Source organism: Perissodus microlepis, chromosome 5 (genome assembly GCF_051167445.1).
Source record: "Perissodus microlepis isolate ML-2025 ecotype Zambia chromosome 5, ASM5116744v1, whole genome shotgun sequence".
NCBI classification, from domain to species: domain Eukaryota; kingdom Metazoa; phylum Chordata; class Actinopteri; order Cichliformes; family Cichlidae; genus Perissodus; species Perissodus microlepis.
The window spans coordinates 19,379,769-19,407,367 of NC_140465.1; the positions used below are offsets into that span (position 1 = coordinate 19,379,769).

At 41.2% G+C, this 27,599-nt stretch overlaps 1 protein-coding gene and 2 pseudogenes across 1 annotated transcript; all 3 read left to right on the forward strand.

The window, feature by feature from the left end:
* Positions 1 to 27,599, forward strand: LOC146387173 (inter-alpha-trypsin inhibitor heavy chain H3-like). The gene is made up of 21 exons (XM_084928571.1): positions 1 to 218; positions 1,454 to 1,614; positions 1,746 to 1,850; positions 2,110 to 2,272; positions 2,380 to 2,490; positions 3,857 to 3,985; positions 4,101 to 4,217; positions 4,327 to 4,495; positions 4,589 to 4,699; positions 4,816 to 4,997; positions 5,102 to 5,281; positions 5,373 to 5,494; positions 20,204 to 20,445; positions 22,163 to 22,210; positions 22,515 to 22,562; positions 23,427 to 23,498; positions 23,899 to 24,006; positions 24,142 to 24,310; positions 25,307 to 25,455; positions 26,667 to 26,751; positions 26,851 to 27,599. Coding segments are annotated over exons 2-21 (2,427 nt in total). The 5' UTR covers positions 1 to 218; positions 1,454 to 1,612; the 3' UTR covers positions 26,966 to 27,599.
* Positions 13,795 to 15,641, forward strand: LOC146387174 (uncharacterized; annotated as a pseudogene).
* On the forward strand, positions 15,631 to 17,972 carry LOC146387175 (uncharacterized; annotated as a pseudogene).

Sequence of the window (27,599 nt, forward strand, 5' to 3'; positions counted from 1 at the left end):
TGTGTTTTGGAGTTTGCAAGTGTTTTGGAGTTTGCAAGTGTTTTGGAGTTTGCATGTGTTTTGGAGTTTGTACGTGCTTTGTCTCTAGGGGCCACCGTACATAAGACAGTTCCAGCTGTGGTGTTTGCACTCTTGTGGGAGGCATCATGGAGAGAACTGTGGTGCAAATCGCTCTCTTTGGGCTGCTGCTGGCTTTGGCCTCTACACTGCCAAACAAGGTAAGGTTATAATACATAAAAGGGATACAGCACCACTTCAAGAGAACAGAATCTTTCTGTCTTCATCTTACCAATGCCACTGATGTTTCAGTTTAACAGATCTCTCAAAGATATCTGAGATGACTCTCATTTTGTCTCTGTGTGTTTCTTAACATCTTTTTGTTAATTGAACACTGAGCTCTTGAAGATTCTCTTGATTCTCTGTCGTCTATGTTATTTAATGCTTTTCATATGCGTCACATGTGAGTGCATGTGTGTGGTCTTGTATTAGAAATGTTGTGAAGAGTTTACATATTAATACCAGCAGTCACACTTCAAATTAGAAATGAAACTAACATACAGATTGGGATTATAATTGTTTTGTTTAGTGTTAGGTTAAGGCAAAACTGGATCTGTTCCATTAAGTTAATTATTCTCGTCCATTTTTTTAAAAAACATGTAACGCTGTAATGTTAGTTGGACTTTGGAGTCTAGGAGATCAACCCCCCTTCTCATGTGAAAAACTGTCATGCCCTGAGTGCGAGGAGTGTGAGGAAAAAGGCAGACATAAAGAGGCTAACAAGATGAATGGAACAAAAGGAAAACAATGGGGTCCAAAAACAGTTTTCATCTTTGCCCAGCCATGGGCCAAGACAGGGGGGTCATGGCAAGTCCAGGGAGTTGCCTAGGCCAGGGGGGAACTAAACGTGAGCTGTTTTAGGTTATTGCAAAAATACAAAACTAAAGCATAAAGTGAAAAAGGAAGCTGAAAATAAATAAATAAATGCATAAATATAAATTAATTAATTAATTTAAAAAAAATATATATATATGTATATATATATATATATATATATATATATATATATATATATATATATATATATATATATATACATACAGTGGGATGCAAAAGTTTGGGCAACCTTGTTAATAGTCATTATTTTCCTGTATAAATCATTGGTTGTTACAATAAAAAACGTCAACGTCAAAGTATATCATATAGGAGATACACACAAAAGAATGTAAAAAGTGAATGTAAACATTAAACATACCAGGGATTAAACAGATAATTCAAAAAAGAAAACCTCAGAGTCCAAAAAACTCAAAACACCTGGCAATGAACCAGTGAAATCAGTCAATGACATCAGGGCCATGCAGAGATGTTTGAAGGAGCGGGTGCTCAAACACTGGTCAGTCAATGAGAATTGTTAAGCCTGTCAGTTTTTTTTTGTTTGTTTGTTTTTTTTGCTCAGGATGACTGGGACGTCTACAGCTTCCACATCAACTCCACAGTGACCAGTCGTTATGCCACCACTGTCATCACAAGTCGTGTGGCCAATTGTATGGACGAGTCAAAGGAAATTTAATTTCATGTTCGGATTCCCAAGAATGCCTTCATCAGTAAATTTCGAATGTGTGTGAAGTTAAAATAATGTGTAACCATCCAGAGACTTTTGCAAATAAAGAATTCTACAATAAAAAACAAATAACAGGTTACTCAGTAGTGTGTGCATTTACACAAGGGCTTTTCTTGGTCCTCTTCAGGTTTATCGATGGCCAGGTTTATGATGGTGTTGTGAAAGCTAAGGAGCAAGCTCAGCAGCAGTACACTGAAGCTGTGTCCCGTGGTGAAAGTGCTGGACTTGTCAGGTATTAACTAAATGATTAAATGATAGGTATTGTACAAATACACTGAGTGTTCTTTTGGATAAAGAAAAAGAAAATATTTCTGTCATTCAAAACTAGTTTGGTCTGTTCTTGTGTTTTCTCTTCTTTCTTCATTTCTCTAAAGTGATGTTAATGCGAATGCAAATAGGAAAATATAATTAGAGTTAACCTTATTCTCTGCTCAGGTTCAAACTACAGCCATAATTACAAATAAGTGAAATGGTTATTGTTTCTGCTTTAGTTCTGTAGGAAGGACTCTGGAGGAATTTAAGACCTCTGTAAATGTGGCTGCTCACAAAAAGGTCACTTTTGAACTCACATATGAGGAACTGATGAAACGCACACATGGCAAGTACAAGCTGCAAATTCATGCTCGACCCATGCAGCCTGTCAGAGACTTCAAGGTGATTGTCTTGTTGGTATCTGTTCATCAATTATTTTGGAAAACAATGCTGAAATAACAACACACATGATGAGATCTTTTGATTTGTTTTATTTTACTTAATACCAGGTGGATGTGTACATTCACGAGGAAGCCGGCATCAGTTTCATCAATGTGAAAGGAGGCCTGAGCACCAAAGACCTCGCTAATGCCATTACTAAAACACATGCAGATAAACAGGTACAGAATTTTTTTAGTTCTGAAACAGTAAAAAACTTGAGTTTTCTTACAACAGACAGTTTGTAATAATTTTGGTCACACAACATAGAACTGAACATATGATTGCTGAAAATTCTCATACACATGTGGAGGTACTCATTGATGATTAGCTTGATTATGTTCACTTTGGACAGAACTACCTTGTTTTGTGTGTGGAGCCAAACATGGTCAATATACATAAGGCTACGTTCCTTAAACCTGAAAAAGTTGTCTCAGGAACCATTTGTATCCAGAAAGTGGAAAGGTCAGTTCTTACAAACTGCTTCAGGCAGCTTGTAATTGCCCAAGATGTGTTGGTACCCTACAGTCCAGTGTTTACCACCTATTATACACAGAGTTGATTGGCGGAGTGGTATTGACTCACATTCAATTGGCCAGTGTGTTTTCATCTGGACCATGGTCTGCCTGTTAGTGACCTCTGGTTTAAGGTTTTGGTCCTTGAACACATCTCATTTCATTTTCTTCTAAAGGTTGGGCTTCTCCAACACTCTTTGTATGTAAAGTAATGTGTTAATTTGTGATAAATTAGTAATTCTGACAATGTTTCATTTAAAAATTTGACCAAACAAAATATCAGACCAAAACGGAAAACAGAAAATAAAATCTGTCACGGTCTGGCTGGCAGACCGTGGGGATGAGGAAAGTAGGACCAAAAACGCAGGACTCTGCGATGCCACAGTGCACTTTATTTACAGTGAAAAGACAGGTAAGTCCAACAATTAACTCAGAGATGTAATTTGCCAATGGTGCTCATCCCTTGCTCCCAGTGCGTCCCGTGCTGTAGCTCCCTTAGTTTGTGTGCTCCCCAACTCGCTTCTTTGCTCGACTTTCCTGGAGGAAGAAGGGAAAACCACAATTAGCCACACACGCTAGCCGACTATCAAGACCACACGCCTAGCACGGACTATACCGGTCAAGAGTAATAATCCCACGTCGACTGTCGCCGCGAGTCCAGGTTAAATACCTCTTCCTAGCCGGGAGGGATGATTACCACCAGCTGGTCAGGTAATCAGCTGCAACAGCAAAGAGGGACTCCCGATGACGACAGTCGCCCAGACACGCCTCTCCCACGACGCGCGCTTCCGTCAACAGCCCCGAGGACGGGGGGAGAGAGAGAGAGAGAGAAGCAGACACACGCACTCTACATACAAACGTGGACAAAACAGTAGACGACACAGACCCCAAATAATAGTCGTAATAATAATAATAACAATAATAATAACCACTGCTCACGGACCCCTGAGTCCTCCAGAGCCGGGTCCGTGACAAAATCACTGACATTGCTCTCTTCCAAGTTTCTAAACACTGTGATTCACTCTGTTTCCAGGCGTGGGTGTATTTCTATCCAACAGTCGACCAACAGAAAATGTGTGACAGCTGTGGAGATCAGGGTATGAATGGAGATTTGGTTATTGTTTATGATGTTAACAGGGATAATGGACTGGGACACATCAAGGTAAACAGTGGTCTTTTAGCAACAAAAACTGTATGACTTTGACCCAAAAGCCTCTTGAATAATCCTATAACCAATCAAGTTGTTTTTTGTTTTTCTTTAAACAACTCCACCTTAGAAATCTGACGGATACTTTGTTCATCATTTTGCTCCATCTGATCTTCCTCGGATACCAAAAAATGTCGTCTTTGTTATTGATCAAAGTGGCTCAATGCATGGCAGAAAAATTGAGCAGGTAAAGTATTTGAAGGGTCAGTTTCTGATATTATTTTATTTATACTTTATTTCTTTTTTTTTAAATTTTAACTAACAAATATGTGTGTAAATAATATTTTCTTAACCAGACTAGGACCGCATTAATCCACATTCTGAATGATCTGGCAGAAGATGATCACTTTGGTCTGATCACTTTTGATGACAGAATTTCTTACTGGAAGCAAGAACTCGTTCAGGCCAACAGCAAAAACCTGGAAAGTGGCAAAAACTTTGCACGCAATATTCAAGACAGGGGATGTGAGAAGTTGCAGTAAATACACATTTTGGAATATCAACAGTTGGGAGGGGAATAGCAGTACTGAAAATGTGTTTGTTGTTGTTGCATTTCAGCCACAGACATAAATGAAGCAGTGCTGCAAGGAGCACGTATGCTGAATGCACATAACAGAGAAGGTTCAGCATCTATCCTTATACTTCTCACAGATGGAGACCCAACCTCAGGTTATAATAAAGCACATCTGTAGACAAATGTACACAAATATTTCATGAAATTGAGGTGTTTGTGACCTTATTGTGATTAACTGTCCTGATTTATTATGAGTCTTGTGTCCTTTCAGGGGTGACAAATCTGGAGAAAATCCAGTCAAATGTAAGACAGGCTATTGCAGGCAAATTCCCACTGTACTGTCTTGGCTTTGGTTTTGATGTTAATTTTAATTTCCTTGAGAAAATGTCGCTGCAAAATAACGGTGTGGCACGGCGGATATATGAAGACTCTGATGCTGATTTACGGCTGAAGGTATTTAAATTATAGATACTCTTCTTTTATGTGAGTTGAAACCCCCGAGAATAGAAAGAAAAAAAAAGCATGATTTGTATCACTTCCACACTGTATGTCAACAGGGTTTCTATGAAGAGGTGGCCACACCTCTACTGACAGATGTGACAATGATCTATGTTGGTGGGACCAATCTAACCCAGACTAACTTCAGTCAGTATTATAATGGTTCTGAGATTGTGGTGGCCGGACAGATCACAGATAATAACATTGAAACCTTCACCCCTCAAGTTATGGCCATTTCGGTAAGGATAAATCCACAGGAGTCATCAGGAATACTCTTCTTAATCCATTTTCTAGGTCAACTGACATTACATTGCATTTAAATTGTTACAGAGTAATAGAAGAATAACATTCTCTAATCCAAATGAAACTGTGGAATCGACTGGATCAGTGTCTGTTGACCATATCCAGAGGGTTTGGGCATACCTCACAGTTAAACAGCTTCTAGACAAAGAGTGAGTATAATACTGTATATGTCATCTTTCCTCATGTGATCATTTCAAAACTTCAACTTTCGAAAATATGGCAGCATAAATTTAATTTATTAATTGTTGAAGGCACAGCAAATTGAACACATTTAAAAAAAAGTGAAGAATTTCACTGAGCTTGAAATAACATCTTTTAATGTTAAAAAAATATACATATATACATATATACATATCACCTGCGGACAGTCTATCCTTCAAGCTCGGGTCCTCTACTAGAGGGAGCTTGAGGGTCCTGCGAAGTATCTTAGCTGCTCCTAGGACTACACTCTTCTGGACAGAGACCTCCGATGTTGTTCCTGGGATCTGATGGAGCCACTTGCCTAGCTTGGGAGTCACCGCACCTAGTGCTCCGATTACCACTGGGAATACTGTTACCTTCACCCTCCACATCTTCTTGAGCTCCTCTCTGAGACCTTGGTATTTTTCAAGCGTCTCATGTTTATTCGTCCTGATGTTGCTGTCAATTGGAACTGCTACATCTATCACTACCGCCATCTTCTTCTGGTTTTTTTTTTTTTTTTTTTTTTGTGTCCCGTTTGGATCTTTAGCCATCAGAATTGTTGTCTTAAGGCCAAGAAAGATGCCAAGCGGATTTATTTTACCAAGTGGATCATCATGGCCTTGCCATATTGGTCAATTTGATTGACCTTTATTATAATTATGTATTTATTTTATTTTCGGTTGCTACAAACGGGACAGACGTGACTGGGGGATAGGACAGGGAGAAAGAATGAAAGAAAGAGAGGGAGAGAAAGAAAACCAAAGGGGAGAAGAGACGGTGAGAAGGGGGGGAAGAAAGGAAAAAACAAACAAACAAACAAACAAAACGCCTGGATCACCTGTATGGAGAAAAAAAACAGAAGAGAAAGCAAACAACAAAGAGCAACATAATAAAAACAGCACCATCACAATAAACTAGCTAGCAGTAGATAACAGTAGATACTAAATAATAAACGATATTGTGCAGCACGCAAGATAGACAGCGCACAATGTGCTTTGAGGCAGCAGCCAAGAAAGGTGTAGTCCGCATCTGTGAACACCCGTGTGTACACCTGTGTGCATACCTGTGTGGATCAGCATGCTTGTATTCCAAAGGTTTCTCCATGTAACGATCTGCTAGGGAGTGTGGGGAGCCATAGCCCCGTCCACCAGGGTATGAAGCAGGTATGGAGGAGATCCAGGCCCCAGATATCCAGAGGCCCCAGAGTACAAGGACCCGAGGAGGACCACCAAAGGGGGGGGGGGGACCGTGCCACCCTTCTGGGAAGAGCTGAGTAGAGCCCCAAACGAGAGGTCACCCCGCAGCTACGGAGCAGAGGCCAGAGGGGGTTGCAGTGGCGTGCCCGCGGGCTCCGCCGGCAGCCAGCTGTGCCAGAGAGGACCGAGCTTCAGGCCCAGAGGCCAGAGGCCTGAGGGCATCCCACCCCCCGGAAGGAGCCCAGCCGGGCCACAGGCGCCCGGCCCCGCCAATCGGCCACCAGGAGTGAGCCGGTACATGCATGAGCGCCCAGCCCCAGATGACAAGGACCACCAACACACCAACGTCTAAGGGCATCAGCCACCGGCAGGGAGTGTGGTGAGGGGAGATAGGCCTCCGTACTTTAGAGGGCCTGAGATGTACCCAGAGAGGTTGAGTCTAAGACCCAACCTGACATATAGACACAGACAAACAGGCACATGCGGACACAGACGTGCATTCCCACCCCCATATGCACAACCAAATACTCGGCACTCACCCAACGTGTAGACAGACACAAATAGACACTGCACAGACAGTCGCACTCCCCAAACATACTCTATATCCCAGGTCCAGGTACCCCCGCCCCCAGAGGGGCAAGCCGCACCTAGACCCAGGAGATGTAACCCTTCTCTCTGGGGTGGAGGCAAGCGGACCACCTCCTTATCTGCAGTAGCAGGGAGGCCCCGCATCCCAGACCCCAGTCTGACGGCCAGCACCTCCTCCCAGCCCCCCAGCCCTGACGGCTAACAGAACCGGGGTGAGTGAAGACCTCAAACCTCCCTACGCCTGCTCATATGTAATGTTGTTGTGTGCTGTTCTAAAGTGCATTTAAAACTCAGGAGAGCATGGTACTAGCTTCCTCTCAGAGAGCAGCACGGCTCCTCCCGAAAACCCTCAGTGTCTAAATGCATTTAAAATTGAGGGTAGGGCACCAGCGCCAGAGGTGGGTTGGAGTACAACGACCATCCTCTGGATGCTGTAAAACGTGCCCACCCCCAAGGCCCTATATGTATGTGTTATGTGAGAGTGTGAGTAATGTGGATGTCTAGGTTGCAGAATAAAATTGAGGCACAGGCGGCCAGAAGGGGACAGAGGGGGAGTGCCTCCCCTGCACCCTGGTGACATACCTGCACCCCAAGCCCTGCGTGTGTGGGTGGGTGTGGTAGAGCGGGAATAGGGAGGCAGCTGAGGATGGGGAGGGAAGAAAGGGAGGGGCAAGCGGCCCCTCCCTGGGGCCAGCTCCCCCGCTGACCCCAGTAGGCACCCCCACGCTCTGGAACCCACCAGGGCAAGGAGGCCCAGGCCCATCCGGACCGGGGCCCGCAGCAGCAGCACTGCCCAGCCCCACAGAGTCCGGGGCAGCCCACCCGACTCCACCCCAGAGAAAACTGCACCCACCCCATCATCCAATCATCTCCCAAACTACACAAGACAATAGACACCCAGGTTGAGTTCATTCTCCCCCTCTCCTATATCTCTCCCCCCACCTGCAGAGTGAGCTCCTGTAGTGAGGAGACCACCTGCAAAGATGTAACAACCTCCCCACCAGTTAGAGAGCCCCCTAGTTGGGCCGATGCACCAGAGGTCCCCTGCACTGGGGCTGAGCCCCCCTGCACCCACCCGCCCACTGCTCCGGCGACACAACAGCCAGGACCCAAGCCCCCAAGGCCCGGCCAGCACCCCAGACCGGGGAACGGAGCACCCCCAGACCCCCAAGCCTCCACGCCCGTCCCGGACCCTCCCAGGGGCAGCCAGGCTACCAGGCCAGTAACCAACGTCCGCCAGCACAGACCCTCCCCCATCTCCGCTGTACGCAGCCACAAGGAAAACACCATCCAAGAGCCCCAGAGCTTCTAACCAGGTCATGGCCACAGCCCCCAGGTTAGGCCCTCCAGGGAAACGTCCCTAGGGACTCCCCAGACGCCCTAAGGCCGTCCCTACCCCCACATCAACCACAATAGCGAAGGCAGGACCAAACCATGACCCCCCACCCCCACTAGGTGATGAAGCCGATCAAAGGAGCCCAAAGGGATTGATCAAATGTGATGGCAGAGGTTGTATCAAGACTAATGTGATCTATTAGATGGTTTTTATATTGGTTAGAATTAAGATTATTTTTATTTTTCCAGTTAATGAGGACCATTTTCTTGGCAATGCATAGGGCCGTAAAAACAACGTGGGCTGTGTTTATTTCTGCAGTGACCTCATCCAAGTTGCCCAGCAAGCATACTAAAGGGGAGGCTGGAATGTTACATTTCAGACACTTTGATAAGTCTTCACATATCTCACGCCAAAATTTCTGAACTGGTGGACAGAACCAAAGAGCGTGGATGTAATTGTCCGGTGTATTTGCTGTGCAGTGTGAGCAGTTGTTGGAAGGCGTATAGCCCATCTTGAACATCCTATGACCAGTATAGTGCACTCTGTGTAATATTTTGTATTGTATTAATTGCAAACTGGGATTTCTGATCCATTGAAAGGTTTTTAAGCATATCTGAGACCAAAGGTTTGGGTCTAAGTTGATTGATAAATCTGCTTCCCATTTTGCAATAGGAAGGGATATTGATTCATCTATTTTAGAAAGTGTTCTGTATATTTTAGACAATAATTTGGGGAGTTTTAGACTAAGAAATTGTACCACACTTGGTGGTGTTTGTAATTCAGCTTCACTGGGATTAAATTTCTTTTTTACTATGGATTTAATTTGTTGATATTCCAAAAATCGTTTCTTGTTGATCCCATATTGTATAACTAGTCTGTCAAACGAAATAAAGTCTGTTCCTTCCAATATATGTTCCAAGTATTTAATTCCTTTGCAACTCCAATCTGAAAAGTTTATCATATTATTGTTTTGTAATATGTCCGGGTTGTTCCAGATAGGTGTACGTTTGCATGGGATTAATGAAGACTCTGTCATTTTTAGAAACTCCCACCATGCTGTCAGAGAAGAGCTAATATTGATGCTTTTAAAGCATTCATGTCGTTTGATGTTTGAGCTGATAAATGGTAGGTCTGAAATTTCTAGGTTATTACATAGTGCCTGTTCTACATCTATCCAAGGTTCATCTAAGAGGGTGTGTTTAAACCATCTAGAGATGAACTGAAGCCTGTTGGCTAAAAAATAGTGATTAAAGTTAGGCAGATCTAATCCTCCTTTATCCTTGGTCCTTTGTAGTGTTTTTAAGCTGATACGTGGGGGTTTATCTTTCCAAAGGAATTTAGAAATGTACGAGTCTAGAGATCTGAACCAATCTTGTGATGGCTTATTTGGGATCATTGAAAATAAATAGTTTATTTTTGGCAAGATCATCTTTTTTTTTTATAGCGGCGACCCTTCCCATGAGTGATATGGGTAAAGATTTCCATCTAGCCAGGTCGCCTTCTACTGTCTTTAAAAGTGGGATGTGGTTTAATTTAGTTAATTCTGAAAGTTTAGGAGAGACATTGATACCTAAATATTTTATATTTCCACATTGCAGTGGGGAAGGAGAAGAATTATGGAAGGAGCAATTAATCGGAAGAACTGTTGATTTCGACCAGTTAATTGAATAATCTGAGACACTTGAGAAGGAATTTATCAATGCAATTACCCCAGAGATATTGGTTTGTGAGTTTTGGAGAAAAAGTAACACATCATCTGCATAAAGGCTGATTTTATGTTCTATATTCTTACATTTTATGCCCTTAATTGTTGTAGCCTGTCTAATTGCTGCTGCTAATGGCTCAATAAAAATTGCAAACAGTGAAGGGGAGAGTGGGCATCCCTGTCTGGTGCCCCTCAGAAGAGAGAAGCGGGAGGATGTTTGGTCATTTGTTCTGACACAAGCTGTTGGGGAGTTATATAATATTTTTAACCAGTTTATGAAACAGGGTCCAAAACCAAATTTATGTAAAGTTGCAAATAGAAATTTCCAGTTAACTCTGTCAAATGCTTTTTCTGCATCTAAAGAAAATATTATGGTTTCAGTGTTTTTACTGCATGAGTAGTCTATTAAATTAAGTAATCTACGTGTATTTGTTGATGAGTGCCTACCTTTTATAAAACCAGTTTGGTCAGGATGAATTAAAAGGGGGGTTATTTTCTCTAATCTCTTTGAGAGAGCTTTGCAGATTATTTTAAGGTCTACATTAATAAGGGATATTGGACGATAGCTTGAGGGATATACAGGGTCTTTGCCTGGTTTTTGTAAGAGACTGATATTTGCAGAGTTCATATTTGGTGGTAGTCTACCATTTTCTTTGATTTCCTGCAACATCCTGTGAAAAACTGGTGCCAGAATTGTCCAGAATTCTTTGTAAAAATCTGTTGGAAAACCATCTGGACCTGGAGCCTTATTATTGGGCATACTTATCAGAGCTTCCTGGAGTTCACCTGGCGTCAGTGGCGAATCCAGTGCTATTGCTTGGGTGTCTAATAATTTTGGAAGAGTTATGTTGTCGAGAAATTGATCAATTTCGTTTTTAGATGGGTTTATTTGTGGTGTATATAAAGTTTCATAGAAATCCCTAAAAATGTTATTTATTTTTTTAGGATCATATATTGTATTCCCAGATAAATCTTTAACAGCACATATAGTTGTTTTTTCTTTATTGATTTTTAACTGGTTAGCAAGAAATTGTCCGGATTTGTTACCGTGTTCATAATTTTGCAGGCGAAGTCTTTGTACTAAGAATTTAGTCTTTTTATTAATAATTTCATTTAATTCTAGTTTTGTCTTGCGTATTTTGTTTAATATTTCTTGATCTTGGTGTGACACATAGGCTTTTTCTAAGGATTTGATGTTTTTCTCTAGTTCCTGAATTTTTTTGTTTTCTTCTTTCTTCTTATGTGATGAGAAAGAGATTATTTTACCTCTCATCACGGCTTTCCCTGCTTCCCAGAGGACAGATGCTGATGTTCCAGGAATGTCATTAAAGCCTAAATATAGAGTCCATTCTTTTTTAAAGTATTTGATAAACTCTTCGTCTTTGAGCAGTGATGTATTAAATCTCCAGTTTTTTCTTGGTGTAGTATTATTCATCTGTATTAGTGTTAAAGATACAGGAGCATGATCGCTGACAGCTATAGGATGAATCTCAGTGTCTGTAATGTTACTCAGCAGTGAGCTGCTGACCAGAAAATAATCCAGACGAGAGTAGGAGTGATGGACATGTGAGAAGAAAGTATATTCCTTACTATTGGGGTGAAGGGAGCGCCATGCATCGCAAAGACCAAAGTCGCTCATATACTGTTTGATTATATTTGTGGACTGCCAGTTACGCTGAGTTCCTGCTGTATTGAGCCTATCCATTTCTTCATTTAGTCCCAGGTTGAGGTCTCCCCCCAGAACAATTGTGCAGTCTAGGTGTTCGGAGAGTGTACCTGTAATTTTTTAAGTTGGTTAAGTATTTTTAACCTTTTTTCCCTAGAGCCAGCTCCATGCACATTCCATGTGACAAATCTTAGCATGCCCATAGTTGTGTGTTTGTGGCTAATGATGTACGCTGTGTGTCTCGCTTAGACGGGTGAGGAAAATGGAAACACATCATTTTTTTTTTTTTTTTTTTTTGGTAAGTAATGAGAAGAAAATGCGCGGCAAGAAGCTCCATAGGTTTGACTATGTGTGTGCATAATAACTAATATGAGCAAATGTGTGCATGTGTCCTATATCTGTGTGCGCTGTGTGGCTGTTGTAAATGTGTTGCCTTTAAACGCATGTGTGTGCGTGATCGTGCAGAGTAAGCATGTAGAAATAGACAGTGTCGTTTGTGAATGGATAGGGAAACAGGTGATCGACATAGTGATAGAAAAGAGAAGCAAATAAACCAAAGAGCAAGGTGCGCGACGAGAGAGAGAGGAAAAAATAAATAAAAACAGAAACATTCCAATTAAAGCATTGGCGGAGAGTGACGGTGACGTTATACTAAATTAGCAAACTGAAATTACATAGTTAAGCAAAAGTTAATACAAGAGAGTGTGAGTGAAGAGAATAGTGTAGCGGATTCTTATCTGGTGTGCGGTCAATACAGCCATGGAGTGGTGCCAGGGTCGCGGTAGAGTTGTCCGTCCACGTAGAGCCGGTCCACGGCGATGACAGCCCGGGAGCCTTTCTGGATAAAACTACGTCGGACTGGGAAGAGGACCCTGCGTCGTTCCAGGATCTCTCTGGGGAACTGATCGTTCACGCTGAAATCCGTTCCTTTCAGCTCTCTGCCGCGACTCTTCACCTGCTCCTTCTGCTTGAAGTGGCCGAATTTGGCTACAATAGGACGTGGTCTCCCACTTCCTGTCTTCGGAGCCCCTATGCGATGCACTCTATCGAATCCTATGTTTTTCACCGTGTCCTCCGGCAGCTTCAGGTGGATTTTAATGAAGCTTCTCACGGTCGTTTCCGGGTCCTCTCCGGCAGACTCTGGAATACCAGAAAACACCAGATTATCTCTCATGCTACGGGCTTGTAAATCTATAACGGTCTCTTTTATTTTTTTATTTTCTATGTTTAATTGGGTCACATTATCGGTTAGAGATTTGACCGAGTCCCGTAGCGTGGCGTTTTCCGCAGCAAGTGTTTCCACCTGCCGCTGGCTGAACTCCAGGGATTCTTTTAGAGATTTAAATTCCCGGTGTAAGATCTCCACCAGGGACAGCCTTGCATCGAAACTGGACAATCGCTTATCGATTGACTCCAGGATGTCGACGATATCTTTGCCGGCAGGCGATGTTGTGCCGGGGGAGTCTGCCGGGCGATATCTTTTAGATGACGGCGTCTCAGCTTTGGCCGGGGAAGACGCGCTCTGGGCCTTCTTCATTACTAAATCTTCAAAGCACTGGTCGATGTATTCTTGGAGAGCGTCTAAACTCTCCTCGTTGTCCTCCAGGGTGTTAGAGATGATAGGACAGATGTTGTTAGTTATATGACAGTTGGTTAGTTTATTTGGCAATACTGAAGTTTAAAGAAACTTTGTTAAATTCTATGCTACCATTCGCTTTTTTTTTTTTCCGCCAAATCTCCGGCGTCTGACGTCACCTACAACATGGGTCGCTTACCTTTCCCCGTCACCCTTACCTTTCCCCGTCACCTTTGAAGAACCACTACTATGTCTACCACTACTATGTCTACCACCACTATGTCCGTTTGGTTAGCCACCACCATTTTGTCCGTCTGTATCTGGAAGTCCCACAGGATCTTAGCTCGGTCATTCTCCAACACACTTGGGGGGCGTCTCCCATTTTGACCTCGGGACCTCTAGGCCATATTCTGCACAGATATTTCTGTATACTATGCCGGCCACTTGGTTATGGAGTTCCATGTATGCCCTGCCTGCTAGTATCTTGCACCCTGCTGTTATGTGCTAGATTGTCTCAGGGGCATCTTTACACAGCCTGTACCTGGGGTCTTTCCTGGTGTGCTAGACCCCAGCCTCTATGGATCCTGTGGTCAGAGCTTGTTCCTGTGCTGCCATGATTAGTGCCTCTGTGCTGTCTTTCAGTCCAGCTTTGTCCAGCCACTGATAGGATTTCTGGTTGTCAGCCACCTCCTCTATCTGCCAGTGGTACATACTGTGCAGGATCCTATCCTTCCATGATGGTTCGTGCTCTTCTTCCTCTTTCTTGGGTTTCTGCTGCCTGATGTATTCACTGAGCATGCGGTCAGTTGGGGCCATCTTCCTGATGTAGCAATGGCGCTGTCACTTGGTGTTCACTCTCTCTGCGGTAGAGTATCACTTCCTGTTCCTGTTCCAACACACAGTGGTGTGTTTGAGTAGCTTATCTGGATAGCAATTTAATTAAAACTTTTAGATAACTTCTTTTCTCATAGTATAATCTTCACGTGCTTCATCTGAAGCACACTCTCTGTGTACTCACTCCCTAATTTATTGCCAAAGTATTCACTCACTGTGTCTTTGCTGTTTCGCTAGCTTAGCTTAGCTTATAGCTGACTCGCTAGCAGCATGGCCTCTTCACCTGTCCCTCCTGCACTTTCCTGCTCATTGTGTCAGATGTTTAGTTACTCCTCACCCTCCTTTAGCAGTAATGATACCTGTAATAAATGTAGCCTATTTGCAGCTCTGGAGGCTAGGATTACTGAATTGGAGACTCGGCTTCGCACTCTTGATACACCCATAGGTAGCCAGGCCCCTGTAGCCGGTGCAGCTGAAGGTAGCGCAGGCCCCGCTAGCTGTCCCCTGGCAGGCCCCGAGCAACAGGGGAATGGGACGGCTAGGTGACGGTGAGGAGGAAACAAAAGCCCCAGGTACATCACCAACCTGTTCATGTGTCTAACCGTTTTTCCGCACTCCGCGACACACCCGCCGGGGATCAAACTCTGGTAATTGGTGATTCTGTTCTGAGACATGTGAAGCTGACACTAGCAATCATAGTCAGTTGTCTTCCAGGGGCCAAAGCAGGCGACACTGAGGGAAATTTAAAACTGCTGGCTAAGGGTAAATGTAAATTCAGTAAAATTATAATTCATGTCGGCAGTTGTGACACCCGGTTACATCAATCAAAGGTCACTAAAATCATTGAATCCGTGTATAACTTTGCCAAAACAATGTCTCTGTAGTTTTCTCTGGTCCCCTCCCCAATCAGACCTAGGAGTGACATATTTAGCCACATGTTCTCCTTAAATTGCTGTCTGTCGGAGTGGTGTCGAAAAAACGATGTGGGCTTCATAAGATAGTGGCATCCATCCCACTTTGGATGGAGCAGCTCTCATTTCTAGAAATTTGACCAAATTTATTAAACCCCCCAAAATGTGACTATCCAGAGGCAGAGTTGCAGTCTTACACTTCTCTCTGCAGCTTCTCTCCTCCTGTTATTCCCCCAAAACCCATCTCCGTAGAGACTGTGTCAGCTCCCAAACAGACAAAAACAAACTAAAAACCAGCAAAAAATAACTTAAACATAAAAAAATCACAAATAAAGAACAATACAGGATCCACATCTGAACCAAAGACTAAAACAGTGAAATGTGTATTATTAAACATTAGGTCTCTCTCTTCCAAGTCTCTGTTAGTACATGAGTTAATAAGTGATCAGCAAATCGATTTACTCTGCCTTACAGAAACCTCGTTACAGCAGGATGATTATGTTAGATTAAATGAATCAACACCCCCGAATCATTCTAACTATCAGAAACCTCGAAGACCAGGCCGAGGGGGTGGTGTGGCAGCAATTTTTCACACCAGCCTATCAATCAACCAAAGACCCAGACTGACTTTTAATTAAATTGAAAGCTTGATGCATAGCCTTATCTACCCTAGCTGTAAATCTCAAAAACCAGTCTTATTTGTGATCATCTATCGTCCACCTGGGCTTTACACAGAGTTTCTGTCTTATTTCTCAGACTTTTTATCTGATTTAGTGCTCAGCTCAGATAAAATAATTATTGTGGGTGATTTTAACATCCATGTAGATGCTAAAAATGACTGCCTCAACACAGCATTTAATCTGTTATTAGACTCAGTTGGCTTCTCTCAAAATGTAGAAGAACCCACCCACCACTTTAACCACACTCTAGATCTTGTGTTAACATATGGCATAGAAACTGAACATTTTACAGTGTTTCCTGAAAACCCTCTCTTGTCTGATCATTTCCTGATAACGTTTAAATTTACAATAATTGTTTACACAGCAGTGGGGAGTAGACTTCATCACAGTAGATGCCTTTCTGAAAGTGCTATAACTAAGTTTAATAATATAATCCATCCGGTGTTATCATCTCCAATGCCCTGTACCAACACAGAGCAGAGCAGCTACCTGAACACTACTTCAACAGATGTAGATTATCTTGTTAATAATTTTGCCTCCTCACTATGTATGACACTGGGTACTGTAACTCCTGTGAAAAATAGAGCCTCAAATGAGAAGTATTTGATGCCGTGGTATAATTCTCAAACACGTAGCCTAAAGTAGATAACTCGTAAGCTGGAGACGAAATGGCGTTTCACAAATTTAGAAGATCATTATTTGGAGAAATTGTTTGTTGCTGGAGAAATTGTTTGTTGCTTTATAAGAAAGCCCTCCGCAAAGCCAGAACATCTTACTATTCATCACTGATTGAAGAAAATAAGAACAACCCTAGGTTTCTCTTCAGCACTGTAGCCAGGCTGACAAAAAGTCAGAGCACTGTTGAGCCAACCATTCCTTTAGCGTTAACTAGTAATGACTTCATGAACTTCATCACAAATAAAATTTTAACCATTAGAAAAAAAAATTAACCATAATCATCTCACAGATGTAACATTATCTATAGCTACTTTGAGTACCACTGATATTCATTTAGACTCTTTTTCTCCAATTGATCTTTCTGAGTTACCAGTAATTACTTCCTCCAAACCTTCAACGTGTCTTTTAGACCCCATTCCTACAAGACTCCTCAAAGAAGTCCTGCCATTAACTAATGCTTCAATCTTAAATATGATCAACCTATCTCTAATAATCGGCTATGTACCATAGGCCTTCAAGCTGGCAGTAATTAAACCATTACTTAAAAAGCCATCTCTGGACCCAGCTGTCTTAGCTAATTATAGGCCAATCTCTAACATTCCCTTCATATCAAACATTCTTGAAAGAGTAGTTGTCAGCTTACAGATCATTTGAAGAAGAATGGCTTATTTGAAGAGTTTCAGTCAGGTTTCAGAGCTCATCACAGCACAGAAATAGCTTTAGTGAAGATTACAAATGATCTTCTTATGGCCTCTGACAGTAGACTCATCTCTGTGCTTGTCCTGCTAGACCTCAGTGCAGCGTTCGATACTGTCAACCATAACATCCTATTAGAGCGATTATAGGTACTGCGCTGCAGTGGTTTGTGTCATATCTATCTAATAGACTCCAATTTGTTAATGTAAATGGAGAGTCTTCTTCACACGTTGAGGTTAATTATGGTGTTCCACAGGGTTCAGTGCTAGGACCAAATCTGTTCACATTATACAGGCAGTATCATTAGAAGGCATAGCATACATTTTCACTGCTATGCAGATGACACCCAACTTTATCTATCCATGAAGCCAGATAACACACACCAATTAGTTAAACTGCAGGAATGTCCTAAAGACATAACAACCTGGATGACCTCTAACTTTCTGCTTCTTAATTCAGATAAAACTGAGGTTATTGTATTCTGCCCTGAAAATCTTAGAAATATGGTATCTAACTAGATTCTTACCCTGGATGGCATTACCTTGGCCTCCAGTAACACTGTGAGGAAAGTCACTTGATGTTACTTGATGGTGACTTGTGCTATGGGCTTGAAGTTGGCCTCTAGTGTTGTACACCACATCCCCATTGAGTTCCTGATGATTTATAGCTCTTAGGGTCCTGTTGATCTTGTATAGTTCTAGTCATTCCAGGATCCAGCTGTGGGGCATCGAGTCATAGGCCTTCTTGTAATCTTGTAATCATGTCGGGGCCTGGTGCTGTCCAACTCTTCATACTGGAGACCCTTTCTTGGATATCTGCCACTGTGATTGTTACCGGTCCCAGTTCAGGGAGGTTGCTGTGGTTGCTCTTAGATCCACTAGCCAACTAGACAGTGAGCATTGCTGTTATGGGTTGCATCCTTCTCCCATATTGCAGTATTTCAGTATTGCACAGTCTCCAGTGTTACAGCCCTAGCAGGGCCTCCTCCTGAAGGTGCCTGTGTGGGCGTGTCCTTCAATCGCTTCTGCCTGAGGTGCCACCTTTTCTCCTTTACACAGCTGACTCACATCAGTAATTAAAGGGATTTAAGCCCAGGGACAGGTGAGCTCTGGGCCAGAGTGCCATGTGAATGGTTACAGCTAATGAGCTGGGTGTTTGCAGCTAGTGAGCTGTGTTTTTCCGGTTTGCAGCTAGTGAGCTGCTCTCTCTTTTTGACTTACGTTTTTACTTTATTGACCAACGCTTGAGTTTTGTTTGTTTCCTTAAATGGTGATAGCGGCTTGTCCGTCTCTTTTAGTTGAGCTATTTTAATAAAACTCTTTAATTTAACCCTTTTGCCTCCTTGACTCCTTTTTCTGACCCGGACACTTTTTGTTACTTCCCCCCTCACCGCCTAGACCACTCAGGGGAACATAACAAGTGGGGGCTCGTCCGGGATATTTGAAAAGGGAGCTTCAAGTTGGATTTGGTTTTTGATTATCTTGCTTTGTCACCTTTTTGAGTATCACAACTTATTTTTTCCAACTCAGGCCTCCTTCCCTTTGGATGTGCTTTCCGCTTTAGTGTCAGTTTGACACAATTAGCAACCACATGGCCAGGCTTGTGACAGAAGAAACACAGTTTGGGCCTAGATCTTAAAACCATAACTGCATTTGCCTTGTTAGCTGGCCCACTCTTATGTAACACCGTAACACCTGCCTTGGTGTTGCTGTTCTCATATTGTTGCACTGCCACTGAGAGTACCCTTTGGCTGGTTCTGTCGAGAACAGCTGGTTTATTCTCCTGCCTTCTATGTCTCTGGTGTATCTCTTCAAGCAGATGGCCAAGGCTGTGAGTCTTTGCTTGGCAGTCTCCAAGGCCTCAGGTATGGACAGCTTGCTGTACTTCTTAGGCACCTTCTTCATTGCACCTTATGGCAGATCCGATAGTTGGCTAACCTCCGTCCATGCTACCTTGATCTTGACTTCTAATCTCCTTCTCTGTGGAGGGTACCTCTCCTTGTGGCTGTTCAACTTATAGCCAAGCATCTCACTGATCACTGCTGCCGTAGTGTAAGTCAGGTGGTTAGTCTTGGTAATGGTTGCGGTAGGTATTGTCCATAGCACTGCACTTGCATCATCTAGTAGATGTTCTGAGGGTACTTCACATAGTGTTGGTAACCGACTATGGAGGATCCAGGTTTCCAGCTTTGCCATGATCCTATCTTTCTGGTCAGTTGCTCTCACACTCAACGATACCGTCTTGTTCCAGTAGAACACGTTTCATCAGGGTGCCCTAGTTCCTCAACACCTGACATGGACCTTATTAATCCAGGCAATGTCCAAACCAGTATGGCTTTATATTTATCTCTCTCACTCATATCTGTGGTAGACTTGGTTAGCATGGGGGTCTAGCCTAAGATCGATACTGGATACAAACAAATCCTAAGCCAACTGAGTGTTAATTTTGTAAAAAAAAAACAAAAACAAAAAAAAACAACAACAACAACAAGTTAACAATCTATAATGAAAGCCAAAGCAGCACCAATGAGTTCAAAACAATCCCTGAACCCATTGGTGCCACAACTGTTCTTATATCAGTTCTCCAGTTTATCTTGCAGCAGATAGTATATTATTTGATCTATTTTACCTATGTTTTTAATGAGCATTATCTTTCAGGATTCTGACAGATGTGTCCCATACAGCAGTGACAGCAGTAAAGACTAGCTGGGGATATTTTCAAATTCAATTGATCAATTAAAAAACAAATGATTTAATCATATTCCACTTGTAAGTCAACCATCATATTTATTTAATATATTGTGACACAGACTTCAGTTATCTGGACCTGAGAAAGAGAAAGTAAAGAAGGAGGCTTTGGAGCTGTCACTGAAGTACAGTTTTGTGACTCCTCTCACATCTATGGTGGTCACAAAGCCTCCAGGAGAGAACACAGATGTGCTTCATAAACCAAAGGAAGGTGAAACACCACAGAGATGGCAGCCCCCTGTAGATCAATCATTTTCAAGACAATATTTGGCTCCTAGTAGTCGCCTGAGTGGCCGTTCATTTGGTGAGTATCACAAACACAAAAAGACCGAAACAAATGAAATGCTTCATAATCTCTACTTTTAGCCCCCAGACTAATGTCATTGTCAAGTTAAGGGAAAAAAAACATATGCACCAAACTGCCATGCCCTGACTATCATCTTGTCTTTATTTTTATTTAGCACATACCTTAAACACTTAAAGCTGTAAGCTAATGATAGTTATATAAGAGCAGATGCATGCTGGTGCAATAAGCTGTACGTTTTACGTCCAATGGATGTATGATCTGATTAGTCGACTAATCGCAAAAATAATTGGTGACTAGTCGATTATCAAAATAATTGTTTGTGGCAGCCCTAGTCCTCTCCAGGTTCCTCCCACAGTCCAAGGACATGCAATTGGCAGGGTTGGATTAACTGATTATTTTAAACTGTCCATAGGTGTGAATGTCAGTGTGAATGGTTGTCTGCCTCTCTGTTTCCCTTTCATAAAACAGCCACCCTTCCACTGGGGCCATTTCTGATCAGGCTTAGAACCTTAGAACCTCTAAGGATACTTCTAAATTGAAGACCTTTCAGAATGTTTTTTTTTTTTCAGTTTATTAATGGGATAATGTACCTGTAATACTATCGGAGACTATGGTAAATTTTTACAACTACCTGCAAAAGGCTAATGGGGTAGGTTCTCAGTCATCCAGGTCATGGTAGTCTAAGGAGCTTGGAATCTAAGTTAATGGACTTCTTTAAGTTTCTTGAAGATGTTTCACCTCTCATCTGAGAAACGTCTTCAGTTCTAGAACCAAATGAGAATTTTCACCAAGCATGACATCCCAGTCCACTTCAGACCCAGCCACACCTCTACATCACAGAATCCAAACAGCCATACTATAAACACATGACATAGAAGAGCCATCTTGACGGGACAAGACTTGGCTGTACAACTGGATCTAAAGGTCAAAGGTCACTCTGTCAAGGATGGCAATGTTCACATTTTGGAAACAGAAGACAGATAATCTGAAAGAGGAGTAAAAGAAGCTATTTATGTCTACTGTGAATGACCATCTTTGAACAGAGGGGGTTGCTTACAACACCAACTGTCTGCCACCTACAAACCAGCTTTGAGATCCCTTCCCAGCTCACCCCCCACTTACATCTAGCGTCAGGTGAAGCAAGGTCCCACAGTGGTTTAACCCAAAAACCTCTTGTGATAATGACCCATGCCTTTTTCACACTTTGGCTCATGTGATGAGTCACATGATTAATAGCCCTCTTAAGGGACCTCCACTAGGGTTTAAATGCAACCAGGAGATGCCGGACTAGAGCAGCGCAGATACTGAAGGACCCGTCCCATCCTGACAACAAACTGTTCCAACTTCTGCAATCCGGTAGAAGTCAGATTGTCTATTCTTATTTAATTCACGTAATGTACAGAATTCACCTGAAAACGGATTCTCTGGTCGAGGTATAGTGCTTCACAAATGTAATAGACCATCACCTGATGCAAGGTTCATGTAATTGCTACCATAAAATTAACTGTATTGATAACTACCAAAACAAATCTATGTTTATTGGAATAATTAATCCACCAGTATGTGCAAGCTATTTAATTAAAATCATATTGTCAATGCTAAAATATAATCATTAATATTATCCCTGAATTTTCAAATGTACTCTTAGAAAAATATACAAAAGTATATAATAAAAACAGATATTTCCTTCTTATATGTTACTGTTTATTTTTAGTCACGCAACAGCACACCCCCAGAGGAGAGAGAGGACGTCCTGGACCAGGTGAAGTGCTTAACAAATTTATTAGATCACCCAGTGCAAGGTTTATGTAACTGCTGCTTTAGATTAACAGTATTGGTAACTACCAATTTTTTATTTATTTATTTATTTTTTTTTGGGGGGGGGTTGGAATAATTAATCCACCAGTATATACAAGCTATTTAATCAAAATCATATTGTTAATGCTAAAATATAATCATTAATATTATCCCTGAATTTTCAAATGTACTCTTTTACAAAAACATACAAAAAATAGTATTTCATAAAAACAGATATTTACTTCTTAAATGTTACTGTTTATTTTTAGTCTTGCAACAGCATACCCCCAGAGGAGAGAGAGGAGACCTTGCACCAGGTAAAGTGCTTAACAAATTTATTAGTCCGTCACCCAATGCAAGGTTTATGTAACTGCTGCTTTAGATTAACAGTATTGGTAATTACCCAAAAAACCTGTGTGCACAGTTTTAATGCGTAATTTTACTGGGTTTCCTAACATCTGTTCTTCTAGTGAAGCATTCAAAGCTTTTATATGAATTTATATGTACTATCAGGTTTTGCATTTGTGGGGTAATAGAATAGAATAGAATACAATGCTTTTTATTGTCACTGTACACATGCACAATGAGATACAGAGCATCTCCTTCTCAGTGCAGACATGTGGGAAAAGAAGGGGGGTCGGCACCGTTTCGCAGCACTATATGCATATGAACAGTATTCAAAAAACATCAAATGTATAAATATATAATGGGAAAAAAACAAATAGGGTTATATATTTACTGTGTGGGTTATTGCATGTTAATTAAATATTACACAGTAGTGATGGTAGTTGTGTAGTCTGGGTGTAGAGGGTAGTCCTTGGATTGGGAGGTGGTATTGTATTGTCAGTGCATGTGTGAGATCAGCGTGGTTATGGCTTTTGGGAAGAAACTATTTACGCTGCATCTGTAGTGTTTCCCTGAGTGAAGCAGGTTGAACAGGTCAAAACCAGTGTAGGAGCTGTCTTTGATAATGTTTGTCAACAACATTTCTAACAAGTTGAAGTGCAACAATTAGAATTTATGTACAAACTATGTTTACAGACTGACACTGAGTTGTGAGACTCAATATATACGTGTCTTTATTTATTTAAAGCAGTGGTTAGTATCAGGATGTGTTTATAAACTCAATATGCAACATAAAGACTTAAAATATTAGTGTATGTAATTAAATGTATTTACAGTTGTTCTCCCTGATGTCCAACCTGCTGTTGTTCATCTTTCACGTGAAACTACTACTCTGGAAGCCACTGATGGTATTGTATTGCCCTGATGTCATTCAGGTTGATTTTTTATTTTTTTTGTAATTACAATATTTAGTTTTGGTTTCTTTTGTTCATTTGCTTTTTTTGTATTTCAAGTTCTAACGAAGGCATGGTCTACTCAGATATGTACCAAATTACATGCTTTTTTCTGGAAGGGAAATCTAAACATTGGCTTTTTTTTTTCAAATCTCTTCATACATAATAAAACTGAAAAGAAAAAAAAATGTAGGATCGAAATATTATATAAATTAGGATCTGCATAGTATGTATGAACAAATGTGTATAGTTTGGATTCCTGGCTCAGGGGTTATAAAGCAAATTTTGGAAAAGAAGAGTGAATATTTCATATTCACCAGAAATGTTCTAACACTGTGTACCTCTGTATCTCTAGTTCCTGTACTCCACAGGTTTTTGCTAAAAGCTGAGAATCAGACTGTTCCACTATGCTTTGATGTCAGTGGACCTGTCCGCCTTAAACTTCTTCACTATCCCAGCAGGGGTCAGTAGTGTTAGCTTTTTCCATCCTAATATTTCTTTTCAGTGTAATAAAAACTGTTACTCTTCTTTCTCATTGTTACTTTCATATGAAAACTCCAGTTTGTGGTATAAGATCAGCATTTGTCTTTTCTTCTAGAACTGTCTGTAAATGGTGAGCTTGATTCAGTTACAAATGGAGGCTTCAGCAGAATTTTCATACACGTCAATGACAGCCAACATGTTGAGATTGACACCAACTGGGTCACTGTACGAGATGGACAGACAGTGACATATTACACTAGTCAGGATCACATTACTGCTGGAAGGTGATGTTGTATTATCATGGTCGAGACTCGTGCTCTCAGCAATAAGCACAGATGTGTGACCTTTTTCACCTGTGTTACCAAGATTTACACGAGACTGTCTATCTCAACAACTGTCAATATTAGCTGACATCTCTGAGGCTGAACCCCCTAAAGAGTTTTTTTTTCTTTTTGTATTGATTATTAAGTACATGAGATGTGATTTCAGTAAGGACAGATCATTTGAAAGCACTGGTAATTCATTGAAGTAAAGAGTATGAATTATAAGCTATTTGGTGATTAGACATAGTGTAACAGATCAGAGTCCTGACAATGTTAGGAGAGTACATGCGAATGGTGGTTGAGGTAAAGCAATTGGAGGAGGTGGGTCACATGAATGACGCCGGAAGGCAAAATGATAAGAGGCTGTGAGATTTAAAACACACAGAACAGAGATTAGCTGGCTCAGAAAAGGAAAGTGAAAGCAGGAACATGATTGTTTCTCACATGAGTGCATTTGAGTAAAGCCCAAATGCACAAGAATACAGGCAGACGAGTGCATACAGATTTTTACTTTTTATGCTGAGGTAGGCTGCAGTCCATAGATTTACATTTACTTATAGACTCATGTTTACTTATTAGAAACCAAGCCAGCACTGTGTCAGATTGAGGACCTGTCCAGGGTGTACCCCAACTTTCAAGGATAGGCTCCAGCTCCTATCACAGCTCTTCCTAGGAAGAAAGTGGAAGAAAATGCATGGATGGGTGGAAATAATTATTTGTTCAAGCCATGGACTGAAGAATGAAAATGGCAGGGGCAGACATGAAGTAGAGTTTGTCATGAATTCACTGTCATAAATTCATTTTTACAAAAGATGCTAACATTAAAGGCTCTGTACTTTATGCACGACACTGCTGTTTAATCAGAGCAGGCTAAATTCATCCAAGTAGCATGATCTGTGCAGGTGCCTTGAACCGTTACATTTTTTTAAAAAGTTGAGTAACTCCATGTTTTTCCAGTGTGACAGTGATTGTGCGCAACAACGAAATAGACGTTGCCACTGGAGACATGCGAATGGTCATCATAGTTCATGAGAAGAATGGCCAAAAATTATTTTGGCCAGTTTTAAGACAGGATCCCTCGGACAACAATGCTGAAGGACTTTTAGGTGAGTGAAAAGCTGTGTGTGTGTGTGTTAGTGATCTGTAGGTCACGAACGAAACGGCTCTTAGAGCCGCCTCTTTGAAGTGAACAACGCAAGTTTCTTTTTTTTTTTCTTTCTCTCACCCTCTCTCGCATTTTTTTCCCCGCTTCACTCCGCACGCGAGCCCTGTGCTTGCGCTGGGGAGAGGGGGGAGAGACGGTAGTTACACTGCAGTAGCACAGGAACAGAGTGGGAGGGAAAGAGAGCCAGGGACAACAACGTCACATTAGAAAGGTATGGTAATCATCCACAACTATTTTCAGTTGCGGATGATAAAGGATTCAGAAAGTTTATTCGTGCAGACCTATATGACAAAGAATGTGCATCTTCTTTTTGTTTTCATATTTTTTTCATGTTTATATTTAATTGTGTTGTGATTTGCAGTGTTTTGTGTTGTTTCACTTTAAATTTGTTTAAAAGGAAAAAGCTGAAAATTTAAATAGTTAAAAGTTGAAATGTAAATAGTTGTTTTTTGTATTATATGATTTATTTATTACATTTTATGTGGAGTGAATAAATAAAAGTATACTTACAGTGGCCCCTAGAGACGAAACACGTACAAACTCCAAAACACGTAAAAACTCCAAAACACGTACAAACGCAACAGAAGAGCTCCAGGATGCTAGGCGCAGTGTTGAGCTTTTGTTACCTAGTGGCTACACAAGCCAGGAAGTACCAACGACCGGATTTGGTGTGTGGTAGTAACAGGTAAATGAACCTTTTTATTTTAATTATTTGAATATATATGAGTGCTTGTGTATGAATACACAAACAATACACATATGCTTTCAATTGTGTAATTTAAGTGATCTAGGGTAGCTCTGTTTTGGAAGTTCAGTTAATGCTAGAAATGTGTTTTGGAGTTTTGTACGTGCTTTGTCTCAAGGGGCCACCGTATATATTTATATATAAACATATATAAATAAAACCATGTTTTTTTTTTTATATTAGTAATTCCTTTTGTGCATAGTTTTATATTGTTGTTAATAATAAATTAATTAAAGCAGCAAAACAACCTGAAGAGCCGAAAGAGCCAGCTCTTTTTAGTGAGCCAAACCGAAAGAGCCGGTTCTCTAAAAAGAGCCGGAAATCCCATCACTAGTGTGTGTGTGTGCGTGTGTGTCCTTGCTGCATTGGTTTTCAATCTTAGCTCTTGTCTCACTCTCTCTTTCCAGCTGTAGAGGCTGCAGTTTATGAGGAGGTACAGCAAGCTCCTGTCAGAAAACTAAAGATCAAAAACCAGGAGGCAGACGTTACTGGGTATAATTTCTTTTCTTTTTTGTACTTATGTTTTTGTTTTGCTTTAGAATTCAGCCATTTCTACAAAGATATATGATCTCTTTATTCTTTCTTTTGTAGGGAGATGGTTGTTGACTACAGCTTTGCTTCTCCTGTCACAATGAACTGTTGGCTCATGTCTGCTGACTCTGCCCTGCAGAGACCACTGTCCCAGTTTGTCATTACACAGCTTTAACTGGCAAATATGTTGATTTATTTGAAAAAATCTTTCATTTAAAAGGAAAACAAGGCAAAAACATATATTGTGGAAACTTTCTTTCCATCTGTTTCCAACATGTAGAAATATAACTGTAATTGTGCTGGATCTAGTGACAGACAGCATTACCAATTAAAAATAACATATACATAAATCAGGATTTATGATTACCACCATCTGCCATTAACATAGCGTCCAAAATGACACAAATGCAGTTGAGATGACAATAATAGGCATACTTCTACACCTTTATTTTTTAATTTTATAAATTTAAACTACAGTAATTATATTGTTATAGCTAAATGTTAATCAGCTTTGCTGGCTGATCTGGAAGAGAGTTGGATTGTAGAAGGTTTGCTTATAAATAACAATTTCAAATATTTCTGAATCCTGGTTAAGTACCAGAACATTGAGAGAGAAAACTTTTTAAAACATTTCTTCTGTTTTGTCTTTTGCCTCAAACTGCAAATGACATGTAATGAGGCTGACTTGATTCAAGGATCTCTGACAAATATAATGCTGTTATTTGTCTTGCATAATTTCATGACTTCCTCAGAACAGTTTATGGAATGGATATCAAGCGAATGAATAAAGAATCCAAACTATTCCTTAA

Coding starts and splice junctions, on each gene's coding strand:
- LOC146387173 (XM_084928571.1), top strand. Junction 2,491..3,856: donor AAACACATGCAGATAAACAG/GTACAGAATTTT, acceptor CTCTGTTTCCAG/GCGTGGGTGTATTTCTATCC. Junction 4,998..5,101: donor ATGCTGATTTACGGCTGAAG/GTATTTAAATTA, acceptor GTATGTCAACAG/GGTTTCTATGAAGAGGTGGC.